At 43.8% G+C, this 24,702-nt stretch overlaps 1 protein-coding gene across 1 annotated transcript in view; it reads right to left on the bottom strand.

Annotated features, from left to right (window-relative positions):
• LOC124554062 (zinc finger protein 70-like) overlaps positions 1 to 24,702 on the bottom strand; it is a 105,974-nt gene that overhangs the window by 66,579 nt on the left and 14,693 nt on the right. The window contains exon 4 of the mRNA XM_047128103.1: positions 23,513 to 23,605. Within this exon, the coding sequence (XP_046984059.1) occupies positions 23,513 to 23,605 (93 nt within the window). The remainder of the gene's footprint in view (positions 1 to 23,512; positions 23,606 to 24,702) is intronic.

The raw sequence follows: 24,702 nt of genomic DNA, 5'->3' as shown, positions 1-24,702 counted from the left end.
TCCTTCCACCGTCTCTACATCTTGGCCCTGTTGCTCTTCTCTTCATGGAAACTGAAATATCTAGGTCTCTTGCTCGGTAGGAAAGTTTCTTGGTCCTCCCATGTCTCACCTGCTGCCCACTGTATGCAATCCCTCAATGTTCTACACGTCCTCAATGGTACGTCACCATCCTCAGTTTGTACTGATCTCTTGTCAGTTCTAAATTAGACTACCGGTGCTTTGTTCATGCATCTACACTTACAGCTCTTGCTCCAGCAGCTTAACTTCACACTACCTGCAACTTTCCTTGTAGGTGTGAACCCTTGACAATCTAATATTAATGTGGTGGCCCACGTTCACCTTGGCCTTCATTTGCTTCCTTGGGACACTACTCCAGCCTTGCTCTATTCCATTGTTGCACGACATGCGTACGGAACATCATGATAGTACCTTTGTGTACACTGACATTTCTCAGACTGACAATGGTGTCGGTATGCCTTCATCATTGGCAATGTTTTTCGGTATCGGCTTCCAGCACACTGCTCAGTAGCTACAGCAGAGCTCCGCACCCTGTATCACTACTGGAGTACATCTGGTGACACAGCCTTTTCAATTGTCATCTGCTCACTTTATCAGTGACTTCAAAGCCTCTGTGCACTGTACACCGCCCATCCCATTATGCAATGGGCCCAGGAAACTGTCCCTTTCACACTCTTGATGGAGCCACTGTGACGTTTATGTGGGTTCCTGGTCATGTCGGCATGACAGGAAACATGTCTGCTGATGCTGCTGCCAAGGCTGCATTCCTCATACCTCAGCCCACTAGTTCTTACATTCCCTCTGATGATCTGTGTGTTGCTGTCTGGCAGGAGGTGGTGTCACTTCAGCATTGTCACACGTCCTCCTTTCATGGGACTAAGCTCCAGGTTTTTAAGCATCACCTTGGACAACCTCCTCTCGACCCTCCCGCCGCAAAGAGGTCATTTTAACTATGTTGTGTATTGGTGCTGCCTTTTTGGCCATCAGCATTTGATAAGTGGCGCTCCCTCACCAATTTGTGCACATTGAGCCCAACTTGTAACTGTCTGCCATTTCCTGAGGAATGCCCTTTTTTAATTGTTCATGTACCTGTTTGGATTTGCTGTCTGAGTTTTTGGCCATTTTTTCTTAGTGAATGATGTGTGGGCTGTTGACTGCATTATACTTTTTATCCATCATAGCGATATGGCAAACCCCATTTCATTTTTAGTTATGGACCTCTGTTTCTCTTTAACGTATTTTGTAGACATTTCTCCATGTCCCCGTGTTTAGCTGTCTTCTCTTCAGTCGATTGGGATTAATGTGTGGCAATTGTTATCTCTTCTTTTTCTCCATGTTTCACAGTTTTTACATGGGCGCGTATGATCCTAGTTGTTTTTACAAAAAAATGGCTCTGAGCACTATGGGACTTAACATCTGAGGTCATCAGTCCCCTAGTTGTTTTTACACCCTGACACAAAATACCAGCAAATGTGCCTGTGAACAACCAAAATTTTATTTCACAACTTTATATTTTGAGGTACTGGTTAAATATTGGACTACCCCACACGTACACTATGTGATCGAAAGTATCCCTACACCCCCAAAACATACGTTTTACATATTAGGTGCATTGTGCTGCCAGGTACTCCATAAAAGCGACCTCAGTGGTCATCAGACATTGTGAGGGATCAGAATGGTGCACCCTACGGAACTCATGGACTTTGAACTTCCTCAGAAGATAGGGTGTCACTTGTCATACGTCTTTACACAAGACTTCCACACTCCTAAACATCCCTAGATCCACTGGTCCTCATGTGATAATGAAGTGGAAAGGTGAGTGGACGTGTACAGCACAAAAGCGTAAGGGTCATAATGTATAATAGGCAGACACCTATCTAGACCATCACACAGAAATTCCAAACTGCATCAGGATCCGCTTCATGTACCATGCCAGTTACGTGGGAGTTGAGAATACTTGAATTTCATAGTCAAGTGGCGGGTCATAAGTTCAGTTAGTCAATGAGAGCAGCACCACTAGTTCCTGCTACTAACAATGCAAGTAAACCACTTGCGTCTTACATATTTTTACCAGCTTCAAACAGCAGTGACTGCAGTAATGTATAGAAACTGTGATTGTTGTGTACAGATGTGAGCTGAGTTGGTGACCCTTCACTCACAGCTCCAGGCTGCTTTGGCTTCCTTCACACAGCTTGAGGCTGCTGCCCAGGGGCGTCACTATGGGGGATCAAACACAGGGACGTGAGGGTCGTCGAGCACGTCCCGCATGTCCTCTGATCGGTCCACTGCTGTGGCTGCCCTGCGTACTGCCTGCACTGAGATTGACCCCTCACCTGTGGTCGAGTGGGGGATCATTCTGAAGTCTTGCATGCAGCGTAAAGCTTTCCAAGGGGCCCGATCATAGTGCCTCCCCAGTTTGTTTGATGAACAGGTTTCAGGTGTTATCTGTGGCTGATGTCTCTGACCTGGATGCAGTCATCCACCCTGTTTCAAAGGAAGCTTCTTGGCCCACATGGTCTGGGCATTCACAGAGGGTGGGTTTGCTTGTAGTTGGGAGCTCCAACGTTACGTGTGTAGTGGGGCCCCTTAGGAACATGGCTGCCAAGGAGGGGAAGAGAGCCACTGAGCATTCTGGGGGAGTCATTCCAGATATGTAAAGGGTGCTTCTGGATGCCATGGAGAGTACAGGGTGCAGCCAGCTGCAGATGGTGGCTCATGTCGGTACCAATGACATTTGTCTCTTTGGATTGGAGGAGACTATCTGGTTTCAGGCAGCTAGCGGAAATGGTAAAGACTGCCAGTCTTGCTTCTGAGATTAAGGTGGAGCTCATCGATAGAACCAACTGTGGTCCTTTGGTGCAGAGCCGAGTGGAGGGTCTGAATCAGAGGCTCAGGTGGTTCTGTGACCATGTAGGCTGCAGGTCCCTTGTCTTGTGCCATCGGGTGGTGGTTTTCCAGGTTCTGCTTAATAGGTCAGGAGCCCACTACACACAGGAAGTGGCTGGACAGGTACTCGCAGTTCTGTGGAACGGACTGGGCGGATTTTTAGGTTAGAGGGTCTCAGGGAACCACAGAAGGGACATCCATCTAAAAGTAGGCAGGTAAAACACTAAGGTAGTTGTAGAAAAGATTGGTATTGTAGTTGTAAATTGTCGTAGCTGTGTTCAGATAGAACCAGAGCTCCAAGACCCAACAGAAAGCACTGAAGCTAAAATACTTGTAGGTACAGAGAGGTGGCTAAAGCTAGAAATAAGTTCAGCTGACATTTTTTTGAACGATCTAACAGTGTTCAGAAAGGATAGATTAAATACAGTTGGTGGTGTATTTATTGTTGTCAGAGGTAGTTTGCCTTGTAGCGAAGTTGAAGTAGATAGTTCGTGTGAAATAGTATGGAAAGACCTTATACCTCACAATCGGAGTAGACTATTAATTGGATCTTTTTACCGACCCCCCCCCCCCCCCCCGACTCAGAAGATATAGTAGCTGAACAGTTGAAACAAAACTTTAGTCATTTCAAATAAGTACCCCACTCATGCAATTAGTCGGTGGCGTCTTTAATCTACCCTCAATATGCTGGAAAAATTATACGTTTAAACCTGGTGGCAGCCATAAAATGTCATCAGAAATTGTAATGAATACTTTCTCAGAAAATTATTTTGAATAATTAGATCATGAGCCCACTCTAACCATAAATAGCTGCCGAAGCATACTTAACCTTCTAGTAACAAATAATTATCGACAATTAGTGAGTGTTGTGATGAATACAGGAATTAGTGACCACAAGGCAGCTGCTGCTACGCTGAACACCGTAACACCTACAATCAAGAAGAAACGCGAAGTATATCTATTTAAAAAAGCTGATAATGCTCTTAAACCCTTTTTCAGAGACAGTCTACACTCCTTCCGATCTGATCATGTAAGTGTAGAAAAGTAGTGGAAGAGATAGTATCGACAGCAATTGAGAGATATACACCACATAAATTAGTAAGTGTGGGTACTGATCCCCCATGGTACACAAAACGGGTCAGATTGTTGTTGTAGAAGCAACGAAACAAGCATGTCAAATATAAAAGAGCGCAAAATCCCCAAGATCGGTAAAGTTTAACAAAAGTTTGAAATATGGCGCTTTCTTCAATGCAAGATGATTTTAATAATTTCCACAATGAAATTCAGTCTCGAAATCTGGCAGAAAACCCGAAGAGATTCTGGTCATACATAAAGCACACCAGTGGCTAGACACAATCAATACCTTCACTGCATGATAACGGTGAAGTCACTGATGACAGTGCCACTAAAGCAGAGTTATTAAACACGGTTTTTCGAAACTCCTTCAGCAAAGAAGTAGTAAATATTCCTGAATTCCAATCAAGAACAACTGGCTGCCAGACTACGAGAATAAAAAGGAAAAGCAGCCATTTTGCGACACATTAAAATATCCACCCTAAAAGCACTAGGGTGGAGGACACAGACATGCACTAAAACTCAGATCGAGTGATAATACCCACCCTCATAGATGAAATGTAAAACAGAATCAGCTGATGAGGCATCATCTGCTAAAATCAATGATGAGCCTGGCAACCGAAGATGAAGTCACAGGGTAGCCAAAGAAGGACAAAGCAGAAGAATAGGTCACTGTCAACCAGGTGCTGCACCGACACTAAGGTGGGTCTTCACAGCGCAGGAGGTAGCCGTGGGTCGCCCACGCATGGCTGATGCAGAGCCGGTGGAGAACCACCAAGTCCCTGTGAGAGGCTCTCATCAAGGACTTCCACCCATTCGTGGTCCCCTTAATAGCACTCAGTTTGTTGTGCATACTGAGATTTTGCCATTCCGTCTCCCAAAGCTGAAAAACCTTGTGACATAATAAAGAAAGCAGGTTAGTTGCGGGGATGCTGATCTCCAGAAATGGTTGCCGTGTAGCCTGTTTGGCCAGCCTGTCAGTTCATTTCCTGGTATTCTGGCGTGACCAGGGGTCCAGATAAACACCACTGAACGAATGCACCGTTACAGGGCATAGATGGAATCCTGGATGGATGACGAGGGTAGCACTGGTCGACAGCTTTCAGGCTGCTCAAAGAGCCTGTACATAAAAGAAATGACTCCCCAGGGCACGAAGAGACACACTGAGGTCCACGATAAATGGCCACCAGCTCTGCAGTTAATACATTGCTGCCATCAGGTAAGGAATTCTGTTCACAATATGGCTGCCTTGAACGTAGACAAAGCCAACATGATCACCAGCCATCGAGCCATCGGTGTAAACCACTTCAGAGCCGCAGAACATGTCAATAATCGAGAGGAAGTGAAAGCAGAGAGCTGCAGGGTTAACGGAGTCCTTATGGCCACCTGAAAGGTCCAGACAAAGCTGCGGCCGATGTGTATACCATGGAGGTGTACGTGAATGGACTGCAAGTAGAGGTGGTAAAGAGAAGGATTCCAGTTTGGAGAGAAGGGACCACACACGAACCACAATCATTAGCCCTGACCTGGGCTGCCGATGCAGGAGATGAACCACCATGGGTAGGGAAAGGAGACAGTGATTTGGATCTGCAGGAGAACTATGAGTGTTTGCAATGTAACTGGCCAGCAGTTGCGCATACTTAATCTGAAATGGAGGTACTCTGGCCTCCACAAGGACATTGGTCACTGGACTCGTCCTAAAAGCTCCTGTCGCTAAGTGTAGGCCACAGTGGAGCACCGGGTCGAGTAAACGCAATGCTGAGGGCGCCTCCAAACCATAAACCAGATTACAAAAGTCAGGGTGGGAATGACTGAGGGCTCTGTAGAGCTGCAGCAGCATAGAGCTATCAGCACCCCAGTTGGTGTTACTCAGGCAGTGGAGGGCATTGAAGTGCCGCCAGCACTTTCACTTAAGCTGATGAAGTTGAGGATGAAAAGTCGATCAGGTGTCGAAAACCACTCCTAAGAATCGATATGGCTTCACTACAGTTACTGGATCGTCATGAAGGTAAAGTTCTGGTTGCGGATGAGTGGTACAATGCCGACAGAAGTGCATGTCACATGACTTAGCGGCCGAAAACTGGAAACTGTGGGCTAGATACCATGACTGTATCTTCTGAATTGCTCCCTGTAGGTGCCACTCAGCAACACCCATACTGGTGGAGCAGTACGAAATGCAGAAGTCGTTTGCATACGGAGAAGGTGAGATGGACGACTCAACACCTGCTGCTAGACAATTAATGGTCACCAAAAGCAGAGAAACACTTAATACATCGCCTTGAGGGAGCCCATTCTCCTGGATATGGAGCGAACCATGAGAGACACTAACTCTGACACCGAAAGTGCCAAGTGACAGGAAATTCTGGATAAAAATCGAGAGCATGCCTCGGAGACCCCCCTCGTATAATGTGGCAAGGATATGATGTCGCCAGGTGGTGTTGTATACTTTTCGTAAATCAAAAAAGTCGGCAACCAGGTGTTGGCAGCTGGGAAAGGATTTTCAGATGGTAGGCTCAAGTGACAAGATTATCAGTGGTAGAGCGACCCTAGTGGAAGCCGCCCTGACATGAAGCCAGTAGGCCACTTGACTCCAGGACCCAACCCAACTGCTGACACACCATACATTCCAGCAGCATACAAATAACGTTGGTGAGGCTGATGGGGCGACAGCTATCCACATCAAGTGGGTTTTTACTGGGTTTGAGCACTGGAATGATGGTGCTCTCCCGCCATTGCAATATAAAGATGCCATCGGACCAGGTTCTGTTGAAGACAAGAAGATGACGCTTGTAGTCAGATGAGAGATGTTTAATCATCTGAAAGTGAATCTGATCTGGTCCAGTAGCTGTGTCAGGGTGATGTGCAAGGCACTGAGGATCTCTCACTTCGTAAATGGTGCATTATAGAATTCACTTTGGAGTGTAGTGAACGAGAGGTCTTGTCCTTCCAGCAGCCATTTGAGAATGTGAAACCCTGTTAGGTAGTTCTCTGATGCAGAGGCCTGAGCATAGTGCTCAGCAAAGTGCTTGGCAATCAATTTTGTGTCGGTAGATAACACGCCTTTTATGTTAACACTGGCAACACCTTTTGGAGTCAGGTACCTGAAAACAAGTTTGATTTTGGCCCAGACTTGGGAAGATGATGTACCGCACCCAATCGTCAAAACATACCTCTCGAAACACTCCTGTTTCCGTTGTTTGATAAGTAGGTGAACATAGGCATGGAGCCATTTGAAGACTATGAGGTGCACCAGAGAAGGGTGCCACTTATGCTGCTGCAGAGCTAGCCAACGCTTCTCAATTGCTTCAGTGACTTCCGGCGACCACCAAGGGACTGCCTTTCACTGGGACACCCTGAAGAGCGAAGGATCGTGTTTTCTGCCACAGAAACTGTTGTTGTAATTACCTGCTCAAGCATCACATCGATGTTGCCGTGTGGGGAAGATTCAATGGTGACAGCAGAGGTGAAAGTTTCCCAATCCAGCTTGTTTAAAGCCCATCTGGGCAGGCGTCCATGGGCCTGACGCCAGGGCAGTGGCAGGAAGATGGGGAAGCGGTCACTACCGCACAGGTCATCATGTGCTCTCCAGAAGATACATGCAAGAAGTCCTGGGCTGCCAATTGATAAATCACTGGCCGAATAACTACCATGAGCCACACTGAAATGTGTGGCGGCCCCGGTATTTAAGAGGCAGAGGTCGCACTGAGACGATAAAGTTTCAACGTCTCTGCCTCAGCCAGTAAGCATGGTGCCTTTGGATTTCTCTCACTGGGTTCCCTGGCTGGGAGAACTTCACTGATTCAGTCTCCGGGACTGAGGATGAGCGTGAAGCCCTGTGACCAACTGCTTTTGGGCTCTTCAGCCAATGATGAGTATCATCTTTCCCACTAGCAGAAACCTGGGAAAGCAGAGAGCCAAGTGACCCCTTCCTAGCAAGAGGATCCAAAGAAGACTTACGTTTCTCCAGCTCAGAAGTGGGTACCGATATCCAGAAAAGTTGTGTGTTGTGTGTGCGCGCATGTGTGTGTGCGCGCATGTGTGTGTGCGTGCGTGTGTGGCAGGGGGGGGGGGGGGGGGTTGCTCCCATAGTAGGTGGTGTGGGACCAACAGGGAGGGAAGTGACCAGCACCATCAAGGGGGCAGGTGTAGCCATCTGGTTCCGAGAGGCGACAACTGTTCTCATAGTGGCTGTGTAAGAGGTCACAGCTAAAGGATGTAGGTGCTCAAATTTCCTCTTAGCCTCAGTCGGTCCAGGGTCTTATATTCCACGAATTTCCTCTCTTCTTGTAAAATCCTAGTGATCAAGGTGAATAATGCTCTACACAGTTGACACAGATGGGAGGCAGGGCACATGGAGTATTGGGATGTGATGGACATTCACAATATTGACATGTGACACTGGAAGTACAGCAGGCAGACATATGGCCACTTCCAGCACTTAAAGCACTTCATCGGGGGATGTATATACGGCTTGACGTCAAAGCAGTAGACCATCACCTTCACCTTCTGAGGCAATGTAGCACCCTCGAAGGCCAAGATGAAGGCACCAGTGGCAAACTGATCATTCCTCGGACCCCGATGGATGCAGCAGATGAAATGAACACATCGCCGCTCTAAACTGGCATGCAGCTCGTTGTCAGACTGCCAAACACGGTCTACATCTACATTTATACTCCACAAGCCACCCAACGGTGTGTGGCGGAGGGTACTTTACATGCCACTGTCATTACCTCCCTTTTCTGTTCCAGTCCCTGTGGAATGTAATACCCTGGACCAGATTTAAGATGTTATGTAGTGTGATGGAAACACAAACATCCCCCAATTTGTCACACACGAGTTATACCTGTGATTGGGAAGAGGATGCTGTTTTTATAAGGACTGACCCAGAGCGTATTTTGGACAAACCCTCCACCTTCCTGAACTCGTCATCCAAATGCTCCACAAAAAATTGAGGTTTCATGGACATCAAAGATTCCCCATGAACTCTTGTACATACGAGGTACTGGGGCGAATAAGTTTCACTGCCATCTTTAGCCTGGCGTTCCTGCCATGATGTGGCCAGGGAGGGGGACGATTTGGGCTCATATTTCTTAGCATTGGCGTTAGACTTTTCCCACTGAAAGACTGCTGGCAGCGAACGACCAGCATGAGATGACATACTACACATCATGGTGTGTCATCTGCCCTGATGCTACCAACCCAATGCCACACACTCCGAACAGGGGCCCTCCCCACAGGTGCCACCCAGCCTCAGCAAGGATCACCTGGCAGGATGGCCATTGCTGGGAGTCCCGATGCCCTAGGGAGATGGCCATCATGGCGTATGTGGGGAGATAATGGCGCAGACATCAGCAGAGTGATCCCTGTGTTGTCGGGGGATGCTGCAACCAACAGGGTACACACACACTGGACTAGATACCGTGCTGGATATGAGGTGCAAAGAAGTCCATGGTCACCATAGGCACAGAAAGTGACACTGCATAGTGCATGGTGGAAACGCACACAGGAGGGTGTCACCGAAGATATGCAGAATGGGCAGGACTGCAATGCAATGACGAAAAAGTGTTAAAGATCTCAATGCATGATGGACACGATGCACCATGTAAGGCACCCTTCCCCACTTGGCTCGCTCTTCAGGAAGGTTTAGAAAGATGGTCAAACCAGACAGGGGACTATCACAAAGACTAAGACATATGAGACTCCTTTTAGTCACCTCTTACGACAGGCCGGAATACCTCTGGCATATTCTAACCACCAGACTTGCAGAGTTGGGGGGGGGGGGGCAGAAGGGATGGTGTGCTTTAGTCACTGAGCAGCAGAAGTGGGAGAGGAAGTTGCCAAACAAGCTGCGAGAGTCTTCCCTGGTGACATTGAATGATGGAAGGATGTAAGTGGTGCAAAGGGAGGTCAAATGAGGAAGGAAAAGGCGAACTGGAACAGCTTGAAGACGGGGAGTCAGGGAGATGGCTTTACTATGAACATCATCCGGTATGAGCAGCTTGACTCCCCAGTAGATGAGCTTGAGGAAAGTCAAATCAGACCAGGAAGAAATGCAAAATCTCAATGCAGTTATGAGGACACAATTTTGTTTCCTGAGAGCAGAATACAAGTGGATGCTGCAATTCTAAAAGCAGCCCTAAATCCTCTTTGTTGGATTGAAGGCCACGAACATCCATTCAGGGAGTCATGATAAGGAAACAATGAATGGATGTCACCTCAGAGGATGCCGATTGCCATCCTGTCAAGATTCACTGCTACAGGGCACAGACCCTTGACAATTGTGTTCCATTTAGTCTACAGATGTGTCGGCTTTGTTGTGCAGACAGCTTGCAGAGTTCAATACAGAGAAATGGTTAGTGGCGCAAACTGGAGACACAAAGGCCAGCCAGGCCAAGGTATCACGTGGCGACACCACCAAAGAGGCTCTTTGAATTGGCGAAGCAGAAGACCATTTGCCTTTCTTGGACTTCTTCGGACCTTTCTGGCTAGCTGATGAAGACTCAGGCTGTGGTTGGCAGGAAAGTCATACGAGTTCTTCACGGAAGTATTCCTGCTGTCCTTCCTGGCCTGCCGGTTGTGTAACTGGTGACTTCACCCTGTGTGGCCAAAGTTGGATGGCTTGTTGCATAACTGGAAGAAGGAATAGCCATGCTACCGTAACACTGGGCAATTTCACAACCTCAGAGTAGAATTTAAGGTCTCAGGTTTCGATGGAGCAAGATTTGGCAAGAACGGTACTCTAAGTACCAGACAGCAGAAGGCAGGGTTTGAGACTAGCCAGTAACTTTCGAGCGACCAGCTAAGGTACTTTTAGCTAGATCTCCTGGACACCCCACTCATCAAGATACATGGGGCTATCTCAAGAGGAACAGCATGGTGGCCATTTCTGTTTACACAGCGGGGAGGAAGAGAACAATTGCCCTTGTGTGCATCCCCACCATAGGTTAAACATTTGGCCAAGTGTCAACAAGACATTCGATTGAAACAATGACACTGGTAGCAGCACATCAGATTCTGAATACATGGTTGGACTGTGATAACTTCATAGCCTGCTTTGATCTTTGACGGAAGTACCAATCTATCAATGGTGAGAGAGAGAGAGAGAGAGAGAGAGAGAGAGAGAGAGAGAGAGAGAGAGAGAGAGAGAGGGTGTGCGTGCATGCACGCTAAGGAGGCACCTACCTTTTTCATCACCAGATTGACGGCAATGGCACCCTGGCCAGAGTGGTATGTTTGGATTTCGGCCTTGATCAGACCATCCAGCAGCCTACTGTAAACACCAACACTGAAAGAGCTCAGAGTTCTATGGGCCTCAACAGAAACAGGATGTCGTCGAGAAGCAAAGCAGCAAGCAGTCGTCATGCTTGAGAATCAGAAGCAGTTTCCAAAAGCAAAGTGCTATTCCGCAAAATGAGAGCAGGACATCACAGGGCTTGCAATTGCATCGACACCTTTCTGAATTAGAAACAAATTTACTGTTGTGAAGGACTGATCGTCTTCAGCAAGTGAAACCACGAAGAGTAGACAACATTCCATTAGAACTACTGATAGCCTGATAGACAGGCGAAATACCCTCAGATTTCAAGAAGAATACAATAATTCCAATCACAAATAAAGCTGGTGTTTGAAAATTGCCAAGCTATCTGTTTAATAAGTCACAGCTGCAAAATATTAATTCCTTACAGATGAATGGAAAAACTGGTAGAAGCTCACCTCAGGGAAGATCAGTTTGGATTCCACACAAATGTTGGAACACGCGAGGCAATACTGAACCTACGACTTATCCAAATCTGCATCACCTGCATCTACATGGATACTCCGCAAATCGCGTGTAAGTGCCTGGCAGAGACTTCATTGAACTTAGAAGATAGATTTATGAAAGGCAAACCAGCATTTGTAGACTTAGAGAAAACTTTTGACAATGTTGACTAACACTGTCTGTCAAATTTTGAAGGTGGCAGGGGTCAAATACAGGGAACAAAAATGTATTTACAATTTGTACAGAAACCAGATGGCAGTTATAAGTCAAGTGGCATGAAAGGGAAGCAATGGTTGGGAAGGGAGTGGGACAGAGTTGTAGCCTATCCGTGATGCTATTCGATCAGCATATTAAGCAAGCAGGAAAGGAAACAAAATAAAAATTAGGAGTAGGCATTAAAATCCATGGATAAGAAACAAAAACTTCGATGTCTGCTCCTCACTAAGGGAACCAATCCACACAGCTAAGTCAGTCATCAGGATAAGCTCGACACAGCTCAACCATTCCTGCTGCTGCCGGAAATGAATTACTCTAGACTAAAGCTTTTCCATAATTTTTCTTTTTTCGTCATAAAGCAGCCTATTGTGATTCGAATATTAAAAAGGGTACCAGCAAGGCTGATATGTACCTGCAAACAAAGCAAAATTTAATTATGTAACCAACTTTTTTAAAGACTGCCACTCATATGTAGCAGAGTACAGATACAGATGTATAAACAGAATGAAGATTAATCATGGGTATGTACATGCACCAGATGGCTGCAACACAAACAATACAGGCAAGGCAAGTATTTTACATTGAACACTAACGAGAACACCTTGTTTTGTTACAAATTTTACCAAATGCATATCTTCATATATGCTGAGTAGCTTAAGAGTCATGGGTAGGCATAGGATGTGGTTAAGTGCCAAGTCTTATGCATTGTAATTGTCTCAGTAAAGTTCTCATAGCAATAGGCCCTGCTGCCTTTAAACTGGTGATCACCTGACTCACAGTAGTATGTTGAACACCCCACATAGCCCTTTTCTAGCTCCCATTTCTTCATCGAACACTTGTGGTCACCTTTACATTTATTTCTTTGTGATAGTGAGTATCTGCCCTAAATGCGATTCATGTCAAAAACCCAAAATCTTGTGTAATCTCCAACAGATGATGACAGTTCTTCCAATAACTAATCTTACATTCAATGTTTGGTCCACTTACTGTGTACTGCCATATTCATTTCTTATTTGTCTGCAGCACATAGCAGAGCACAGCCACAGTTGCACTGCATTTTGGGAATACTGTCACCCTCAGTTCAATGTCGGTCGCCTGGAAACACAATGCCATATTCTGTACCCATTAGTACGCAAGCAACTGTTCAGGTACTGTGTCTACAGCACTAGTACCTTTGAGGAAAGAGATCTAGTTATGTCATAGGCTATTCCACAGTACTGCCACGTTTATGCTTTAGAAACTGAATTGTGTGGACATAACGAAGAAAACTGTGGTATTCGTAAAAAGCAAAGCATGCAACACCCTAGACATCTACATGTCAATCACTGCAAAACACAAATGAAGACAGGCACTGTGGCAATGATCTTTAGACAAGATTGCTCTGGCAGTACCTAATCATACAGCAATATACATAAATCCATGCTTTGTGAAAATAAGCCACTTGCCACTTCAGTAATATGCCTCATATTTTCATAAAAATCTGTTTGATAAGTCGATTTGGAAATTGTGTTGCATTGTTTATGCATGATAACTTCTTCACACAGGTGTAGTGAAGAAAGGAATTTCATTCAGGGAAGAAATTTCCTCAGAAGTGGAGGATGTGCATCATATTGGGGCTGAAGAAGAACAGTGGTAACCTATCTTAAGCTGTCAGCTATCTTACAGTAAAGCTGTTCACACTGTTGAGCTGTTGTACAGCAACTTCATGCATGGTAACCACATGAGACGAAATTACCTACCACCTATTAGAACAGTAAATGCATTAACATTGGTAAGAGTGCTGTAATATCACAATGGGGCTCCACAGCTCGTAGGTTTGATGCTACTTTCAAACTTACTTTTATATTTTTGTTGATGACAGCATGTGTTGGCATATATGACTGAAAATAATGGTTAAGAAAGCTGAATAAATCTTATACTGGTTAATAGCTGTAAAATTAATATAAAAAACAAACGACGCATAGTGTCCCTAGTAAGTTGTTTCTTAAATTTATTGTAAATTAAATGCACCTGTGGCAAGCTGTCCACCTAACGTTCATGGTGCAATGAAAAGTATCTTACTGATTTTCCTTAGAGGAAAAGAGAAGGAAAATTCATTGTGTAGTAGGATCTGAACCACAAACCTCATCTGTTATACTAAATGAGGTGTAATCTTTTAAACAGATTTAAATTTGTCGATACATGTGCAACAAATGCCACCATGAGAAATGGTTTCTGGATGGGATACCCAGCACTTTAAATAACAGCAGCCGCAGTCTGTTTTCCTATCCCCTTGTCGGACTGTTTGCTAGCTCTGCTATCCATTTCTCTTCAACATAAGCTGTTAACCTCTAGCAAAGTTGATACCTTTTTGGATTGTTCATAAGCTCACAGAATTTCTGCCATACAACACATTTATCACATTGACCAGGAATTTATGTTGCGTACATGTTACTGCTTTTCCTTTGGCATAGATATTCCGATTCCACTCATCTCAGTATTATATATTCTTGCCATAGCTTGCATACAGAAAATCAGACATTTAATATTTGTTTTGTGTATTCTTTCACCCTTTGCCTCTGCAATGTCATTGCTTTCTCATCAACAACAAGTTTCCACCATCCCATAGCATTGAGCACAACTTTAACTGGAACATGGCTGTGTCTAGTCGTAAGAAATAGTTCATTCCTACTACTGCTTGGTATGTGCTTCATATTGCTGACTAATACATTTTTTTTCAAGATGGTAGCTGGAATACAATTGCTACATGACACTGTAATTAGACAGGTATGTCATTCTGCCTGCAAAGGAGCTCATAGGTGTACTGCACACCTTGAGGAGAAGTTGAGGGGCAGAGAGAAAGGGCAAGGACGAGACAGGCAGAGAGAGTAGGTGACAAGATGGAAAAATAGTGGGCAAGTGGGAGACAAAAAGAGTGGCAAAGGAGGAGATGGAATGAATGTGGGAGGAGAAGATGGACTAACAGATTGGAATAAATACCTACCCCAGTAATGCCATGAACTCAGCTGGTTACTAATATACTGCTGATCTCTAGAAAACTCACAATCTATGATTATTTCAATTAGCTTTCAACTAGGGGATAACTTTTCTCAATCTACATGCAATATTAGTGATGTAAATGCTTGCAATACTCTCAAGATCATCCCACACCAAATTTAGTCTGGGATCCTCACTGATACAATCACTGTGATGAGATACTCCCAACAGACCTTCAAGAAAATAACAAAGAATATTCGAATTAATACAGCTTGTGCAAATCTGTAATACAAAGATATAATTTCCTGATCAGCTTTTCTAACCCACATTCCCATGATTCCACCTTGTCGTACATTTCACTGTCCTCTTTGCAGAGACACTAACAGCTCTCTGCTACACTGTTACTTCACAGCACTGAACAGCACAGCACTGAACAGCACAGCACTGAACAGCACAGCACTGAACAGCACAGCACTGAACAGCACAGCACTGAACAGCACAGCACTGAACAGCACAGCACTGAACAGCACAGCACTGAACAGCACAGCACTGAACAGCACAGCACTGAACAGCACAGCACTGAACAGCACAGCACTGAACAGCACAGCACTGAACAGCACAGCACTGAACAGCACAGCACTGAACAGCACAGCACTGAACAGCACAGCACTGAACAGCACAGCACTGAACAGCACAGCACTGAACAGCACAGCACTGAACAGCACAGCACTGAACAGCACAGCACTGAACAGCACAGCACTGAACAGCACAGCACTGAACAGCACAGCACTGAACAGCACAGCACTGAACAGCACAGCACTGAACAGCACAGCACTGAACAGCACAGCACTGAACAGCACAGCACTGAACAGCACAGCACTGAACAGCACAGCACTGAACAGCACAGCACTGAACAGCACAGCACTGAACAGCACAGCACTGAACAGCACAGCACTGAACAGCACAGCACTGAACAGCACAGCACTGAACAGCACAGCACTGAACAGCACAGCACTGAACAGCACAGCACTGAACAGCACAGCACTGAACAGCACAGCACTGAACAGCACAGCACTGAACAGCACAGCACTGAACAGCACAGCACTGAACAGCACAGCACTGAACAGCACAGCACTGAACAGCACAGCACTGAACAGCACAGCACTGAACAGCACAGCACTGAACAGCACAGCACTGAACAGCACAGCACTGAACAGCACAGCACTGAACAGCACAGCACTGAACAGCACAGCACTGAACAGCACAGCACTGAACAGCACAGCACTGAACAGCACAGCACTGAACAGCACAGCACTGACTCTGACCATCGTCTGGTGACCCAAGTTTGCCTCACGTTGCAGTGTTGTGCTTTTCCTATCCACACACCTTTTATCACTCGTCTTCAGCCTTCACCCGCCTATTGTTGCCCGCATTTATCAACTTAACTTCTTCTCACACTCACAGCTTTAGTGCAAATGAGTTCAGGCATTTGACACCCATTTCTGGGCAATGTATTATTGTTCTGGTAATCTTTGACTTCTCCTCCTCTCCAATCAACAATAGTGTCTTGCACTGGACCCAAGATAACATCCAAGATTTTCAGCCTGCAAAAATTATTTTGCATTGACTGCCTGTGTGACAATCAATGACCTGGTTCTAGAAAGCAACAGGGTAATTTAATTGAACTCTATTTAGAATTACTTTAGGACTGCCAACTAGAAATGAAATAGTTTGGTGATACGTGCAAAGACTGCAGAGCATACATTCAGTCTATCCCAAGGGATATACCTTCACCACACTGCCAATATATTTCCCAAGTGCAGTACAGTTCAGTTTTAGGCAGCTCGCTGACCTTTGGAAGCATTCACTGCACTATGGTATTTTGTTTGCATTCATTTCATATACTTCTAGTTGCAATGTTACCTGTCATTACTGTTAGCAGTTGTGTACTGTGCAGTGCTTAATGCTAAAAGCCACTTCAGCAAATGTTATTCAGTGGATATATCAATACATTTGTAGCATTTGTAGACTTAGAGAAAGGTTCTGACAATGTTGACTGGAATACTCTCTTTCAAATTCTGAAGGTGGTACAGGGAGCGAAAGGCTATTTACAATTTGTACAGAAAGCAGATGGCAGTTATAAGAGTCGAGGGGTATGATAGGCAAGCAGTGGTTGGGAAGGGAGTGAGACAAGGTTGTAGCCTCTCCTTGATGCTATTCGATCTGTATATTGAGCAAGCAGTAAAGGAAACAAAACAGATGTTCAGAGTAGGTATTAAAATCCATGGAGAAGAAATAAAAACTTTGAGGTTCACCGATAACATTGTAAGCAAAGGACCTGGAAGAGCAGTTGAATGAAATGGACAGTGTCTTGAAAGGAGGGTATAAGATGAACATCAACAAAAGCAAAACAAGGATAATGGAATGGAGTCGAATTAAGTCAGGTGATGCTGAAGGAATTCGATTAGGAAATGAGACACTTAAAGTAGTAAATGAGTTTTGCTATTTGGGGAGCAAAATAACTGATGATGGTCGAAGTAGAGCGGATATAAAATGTAGACTGGCAATAGCAAGGAAAGCGTTTCTGAAGAGAAATTTGTTAACATCGAGTATAGATGTAAGTGTCAGGAAGTCGTTTCTGAAAGTATTTGTATGGAGTGTAGCCATGTATGGAAGTGAAACATGGATGATAAGTAGTTTAGACAAGAAGAGAATAGAAGTTTTCGAAATGTGGTGCTACAGAATAATGCTTAAGATTAGATGGGTAGATCACATAACTAATGAGGAGGTGTTGAATACAATTGGGGAGAAGAGGAGTCTGTGGCACAACTTGGCCAGAAGGAGGGATAGGTTGGTAGAACATGTTCTGAGGCATTAAGGGATCACCAATTTAGTACTGGAGGGCAGCGTGGAGGGTAAAAATCGTAAAGGGAGACCAAGAGATGAATACACTAAGCAGATTCAGAAGGATGTAGGCTGCAGTAGGTACTGGGAGATGATGAAGCTTGCACAGGATAGAGTAGCATGGAGAGCTGCATCAAACCAGTCTCAGGACTGAAGACCTCAACAACAACATATCAATATCACTCTTGTTCAAGGCATTGCAACATAAAATGAGTTGAGAGAAACGGTTTGTGCATAATCTGCCTACATCATCAACTCCTTTTGTTGATAGTGCTCTCAAATGTACTGTTGTTGATGAGAAACTTATGCTAAAATAAAAAGAGGAAATTATTGGCTTCAGCATCCGCAAGTGAAAGTAAGTGAAAAATTTGAAAAGATAGAGCATATAAATCTAGTACCTCTCAATAAACCAGTTGGCCACATACAAAAACTTACAGGTTGACAAAAACATACAGGCATAAAATAATTAGGCTGATAACTTCTCACTGGCACTTCAACCCAACAGAATTGATATGGGCCTAAATTGAAGATTATGTTGCAAACATTGATGAAACAAGTAAAAAAGGTACACTGTCCAGTTGGGGAACTCAGTAATGAAGCTGTTAAGAAAATTACCACAGAATGTGTGGTGTATTTACCTGCAGAGCAGATTGTATTTTCATTACTAAGAAGGCTTTTATTGGCAACTACAATCAAATGAAGTGCACCTCAGGAATTCAGCACTAGTGACACTAACAAAATCTTAATATTTTGAATCATAATTGTTGTAATTAGAAGGTAGTGAATGATGTTATCACTATTCTTCGTACTTTCATACTTAAATTTCCATACTTCTACCAAAATGGGTACCTTTCTTGCTACAAAGATTTGTAATGTTTGATCAGAGAATGTAATGTCATGTTAACCATAAATGCTGTGCTGTGTTTCTCTCAACAAAACAGATGACTGATACCTTATCACATGAGCAGAGCATCACACATAATGTTTAATTTAAATTAATCTTATGTTAGACATCTCTGAAAGAGTTTGGAGCTGTTGAAAATAAGATATATTCTAAGTATTTTGTTAACACAATTTCGTCATTTAAATTCAGTAACAAAGTTTCCCTATGAGTCAAATTTTCAGGAACATTAGATAATGGATTTTCGAAAATATTCTGCATATAAAACTACAAATTAATTGCCACAAACAAATCTAAAATGAGAATGTAGTGCAACTCCTCCAGAACCCACTTCCACCTTTGTACACTGATTAGTATGCAAATTAGAGTGTGTTCAATGAAACGTCAGATCGTACAAACAGTCAAGGAAGAGTGAGGCAACTGCATTTTGCATCTCCATGTGTTCCTTCTCTAGTGTCAATACCAAAGTACTTTTGGGGACAGTATAGATCACAAGCCTCAGTTTTAATTTTACTGTAGATTGTGATTTTACACACGATCATTTTCGTTATTGCAATGTTATTGATCTAATGTTCGAGTGCTTTAAATTCAGCTGTAGCTTGTACCCATGTGTCAACAGTTCTCAACCTGTTTCCTCAGGTAATGCTCTACAGACCAACTTTCATCCATGCTATGGACAACCATTTTAGCTCTGGAATTAGCTATGACAGTGCCAAGCACAGATTTTCCCATTCAATGTATCACTGTTAATTTATCAAGTATTATGTTGAACACACTTTAACAATGATGACGATGTTGTTCAACACCCTCACAGTGCTGTTTAATCATTGTCTGTGAGTACTGTGATCTTTAAGAAATGGGTTCCTTATTCTCTCATAATAAATGTGTGATTAGAGTCCATATCCCTGCCTATTAATATCCAATTCTTTGTACACCTACATTTACACCAGACTAGTCACCCAATGGTGCATGAAAGAGGGTTCAACTGGTACCATTACATCCATTACTTCACTCTTTCCTACTCCATATCAAGGTGGTGGTTGGGGAGAACAATTGCCAGGAAGCATCTATATTAGCTCTAATGCCTCCTATTTTGTTGCCACACTGATTTTGCAAGATATATATTGGAATAAATAGTACATTGTCCAAATCTTGCTGTGTACTGAATTACACTATATCCTCCTCAAAACAGGACTTCTTTACCTACTAGTTTAGAGTTGCAAGTGCGTGATGAGGTTCCATTATTGACTATGTAACTAACATCAAAATTATCTACACTCTACTTAAAGTTCCTATTTGATATGTGTAATAGTAGCATTTTTCCCCAAGTGAGATGGAAACATCTGACTAGTACACTACCTGATGTCTTAACACCTATCCTATCATCCTGTCCCTTCTTTTAGTCAGCATTTTCTGTACATTTCTTTCCTTAACAGTACTACTGAGGACTCCATATTCCTTGTAAGTCGACTTAATTTTCAGTGGCTTTCTCTAATCCAACATCTGAAATGTTTCAGTTCCCTTCTTTTCATTTTCCAATCACGTCTACCCAGTAAAAATTCCAATATTCACCACAATTGATCTTAGTCCACAGAGCTGGATACTGTTACAAAGAACATATATCTAGTAAATGTTACAAATTTTTGTAAACAGCATTAAATTTGACTGTTTGCTTTCCCAGCAAAGACTGTTGAAGGTTTCTTGGGTCTCCAGCCGGGTGGTAGCATTGATATCTTGCGATGTTTTTGGCAAAAAAGGAGATGAATGACATCAGAGCCATGATCAATTTGGCTGGAAAAGAACTGGACGCTGCCACAATCCCAGTCCTCAAGAAAGAACTGAATTTTGCCCCTATCCCCAGAACAAACCTGAAACAAGACGTTATAGTGGTGTGGAAGAAGCAGTAAGGGCTTCCAAAGGAGGAAGCAGAGGAAGTCAGGTGGGAAACTTCCAGAATAATCGACAGATCTCACTTGCCAACAAATAATGTATCTGTGGAAGAACGAGCAGCTCTCTGGTCCCTTAGAGATGACAGTGAAGTAACGATCCTACCAGCAGATAAAGGGAACGCTACAGTGCTATTAAGCACTGCCGAGTACCGGTAGAAAATAAACCCACTGCCACAACACGAGGCCTATAAGAGGCTGAAGAAGGATCCAACCCCGACGATGAATAGAAAGATGATAACTCTGCTGAAGAAATCTGGCTTACCTGAGCCAATGAAGAAGTGGCTGTACTCTGGAGTGCCAGCAATACCACACCTCTATGGACTCCCTAAGATCCATAAGGAAGGGGTACCTCTCGACCGATTGCAGACTCCAACTCTCACAGTTAAGGACTTGCTAAATGGCTAGCAACACTGCTCCAACCCCTTGTGGGACACTGCAGCCACCATGTGAGGTACTCAGCCAAATTCGTAAAAATACTCAGGGACATGCTACTACAAATCGAGGACCTACTCGTGAGCTTCAACATGACGTCGCTTTTCACGAAAGTGTCCTTCAAGACTCCTTGACACTTTTAGCCCAGCACAACCACAAAGTTAGCCTCTTCGAACAAGCACTAACAACCCACTTTCAGCACCACAGGGAATTCATCGAACAGATTGACAATGTGGCCATGGGCTTTCCACTGACTCCTGTGAATTCAAACCTCTATATCGAACATTTCGAGGAGGTGGCCCTTCTAAGGTCCAGATAGAAACCAAAGCACTTCTTCCGCTATGTCGACGACACTTTTGTTATATGCGGACATGGAAAACTGGTGCTAGATGACTTTCAGGAACACCTCAACAGCATCCATCCAAACACCAAATTTATAACGGAAATGGAGGAAAATGGATGCCTCCCCTTCCTTGATATTTTAATTAAGAGGAAGGCAGATGGTTCACTAGGCCATGCAGTACATTGGAAGAAGACATACACAGACCTATACCTTCATGCAACTAGCTGCCACCATCCAGCACAAAGACAAACCGTACTTAAATGGCTCTGAGCACTATGGAACTTAACAGCTGTGGTCATCAGTCCCCTAGAACTTAGAACTACTTAAACATAACTAACCTAAGGACATCACATACATCCATGCCTGAGGCAGGATTCAAACCTGCGACCGTAGCGGTCATGCGGTTCCAGACTGCAGCGCCTAGAACCCTCGGCCACAAAGGCCGGCTAAACAGTACTTACCGCGCTGGTAAATAGGGTGCATGTGATCTGCAACTAAGACAGCCAACCATCCGAGCTGCAACACCTGAGGGAAGTCTTCCTCCAAAATTGCTACAGTGAAACGCAGATCAACAGGGCACTTAAAAGGAAGAAGGAAGCAGTGAGAACCCCAGATTATGATGAAGTAGAAGGAGACAAACGACTCACTTTCCTTCCATACACGGCTACGCTCACAGCCAAAATTGCACTATTTCTGGGCAAATATAATATCAAAACCGTTCTCCAACCACCACCAAAGTCAGGGAGCTCCTAGGTACTGCCAAAGACCTGCCGATCCTTAACACATCAGGAGTATAAAGCATACCATGCAAATGCGTAAAACAATACATTGGGCAAACACAGCACTGTGCATCTAAACGCTGTGAAGAACATATCAGATGTGTGCGACTAGGCCACACAGAACAATCAGCCGAAGGAAAATACAGCATAAATGTAAAACACACCTTCAACTTCGAAAACACAAGGGTACAGTGCCGAGCATCTGGCTTCTGGGAAAGCATTATCAAAGAATCCATAGAAGTAAGGATTCGCAACAATCTGGTCAACAGAGATGAGGGATCTCAACTCGGCGCAGTGTGGAATTCTGCGATAGCGGCAGTCCATCGGGAGCTTACCCGTCAATGTCCTCCGCCATAGACAGAATGCTTACACCGAGAACCAAACATGGCTGCCAAGGGCGACTTATCACCATCACCGTGTGCACGCCACTGGTCCACCACGGCTACCCAAAGTCTAGTGGATGGGGGTGACCGCACATATAAATAACCCCCTCTCCACCAATCTTGACACTTCCCCAGAAGATGGTCAGTATGACAATTCCTAAAACGTTGGGAGATATCAACACTACCATGCAGCTGAAGACCTGAGAAACCTTCATCAGCATTAAATTTAGTACACTATGGTGATAGTTAATTATATGAATATGGAATTTCACATGCTATCACTGTAATGTGCTAAATTTAATACTGTTTACAAGAATTCTTGCTATCACAATGTTTTCTCTTTGCAAGCAGTTTGGGATAAGCAATGTTCCATTACAATGTAAATTTATGTCATGCATACTGGATAAACCCATTGTCTTTACATAGAGCAAACAGAATTCCAGTAATGCAGTATGGTTTTCATTAAATACTTCAGAGAAAAGAAATAGTATGACAAATACCATACTTATCTGATAACATACTGCTTACAGTTCATTGCTTTACCTCTTACATCTTTTCTATTACAGAACTGTGACACAGACAAATTGACAGCTGCTGCAAAGAAGTCTCCTTTGGTACGTTTGTTCCAAGAACGAATGTGAGACATTTAATATTTAGATGTGTTACAGTTAATAAACTTATGTTTCCTACAAGTTTCATTCAAATACCATTACACACAACAGAACAATATACCTACAGTCAACTGAAATACTATAAAAATTCTGGAGAGGTGCTCATATGCTAGCTTTTAATGCTTCATCATTTATGATCACTGGAATTTACTGCACCCAATGCATTTCATGATATTCATACAGTACTTCATGCACAATGCATCACCGATGTGAAAACTTACATCATGCTTAATGCCATCTAAATCCCGTTTCAGTTCTAGGTCTTGCTTTATACGAAGACTAGGCATTACAATCCTTGGTGGATCTTGAAGAAACTGAAAAAAGAAAGAATGGCATATTCAAAGCTTCTGTTCTTGTGCTTGTGTTACACATCTAGTGGGGCTAAAAAGCTATTGGTCACATGTATTCACTTACTGGCATTAGGCAACAAGAATATGTGTCACATTAAATTAGATTTACTTTCATTCCAATTGATTCATACTGAGGTGGTCCTACAGGATGTAGGAAATGTCAGAAAAACATGGCGAACGTATGAAATCAAAGTTTTGGTTTACCTTGGAGGTAGACATCAGATATCAACCCCCTCCCTCCCTCCCCCCCTGCCCCCCACTCTCTCTCTCTCTCTCTCTCTCTCTCTCTCTCTCTCTCTCTCTCTCTCTCCTCTCTCTGAATGTGCCAAGGTGCAGGCTCCAATAAGAACATTTGATTTTATGATGATCTCAGCTCCCTATTTTCTGACCTATGTTATTCAGTGGAAGATGATACGGTACCTATGCAAAGCCAATGAGGGCACTATGGTCAACAAGAAACTAAGCAACTAGCAGGTTATATGCAGAATGCATTTTTTAGGTCAGAAAACCACCTGTAAAGACAATAAGCAGGTAAATGCAGATCTAAGTGTAGGTCACCAAATTTTGGTACTGAGGAAAATACATGTCTAATGTCACAAAAACTAATGCAAACCTGAAGTAAAAGTAAAGCTTTCAACAACCTGGAGTTAGTTATTAACACCTTAGTGCTCTGTTAGACATTGTCTTACTGGGTGTGGTACACCACTGGCTTCCTCCAACTTTTGAACTCACTGACACAGTAAGTTACATGAGGACCTAGAGCTTCACAATGGAATGGAAACTGTCATTTTCCACATAGACAATTTCCATGTGAAAAAGTGACAGATGATGCCTGGGATGGAACCCAGAACACTTGAATTTGTAGCCTCACACCCATTCAATAAGCAATCCTCTTACTCTCAGAAAAGTGTATATGCATTCAAGACAAGATCCAAAGTTTCATTAACTAATAGTGGCACTGTACACAACACTGGAAGAAAAACTAGAAATAATTAGCTACAAAATCAGATATTCCATGCCGAGGACCCACTAGAAAGATGCACCACAGAACACAGGCAGTA

This window comes from Schistocerca americana, chromosome 11, assembly GCF_021461395.2.
Source record: "Schistocerca americana isolate TAMUIC-IGC-003095 chromosome 11, iqSchAmer2.1, whole genome shotgun sequence".
NCBI classification, from domain to species: Eukaryota; Metazoa; Arthropoda; class Insecta; order Orthoptera; family Acrididae; genus Schistocerca; species Schistocerca americana.
This window is presented reverse-complemented; position numbering and strand designations above follow the sequence as displayed.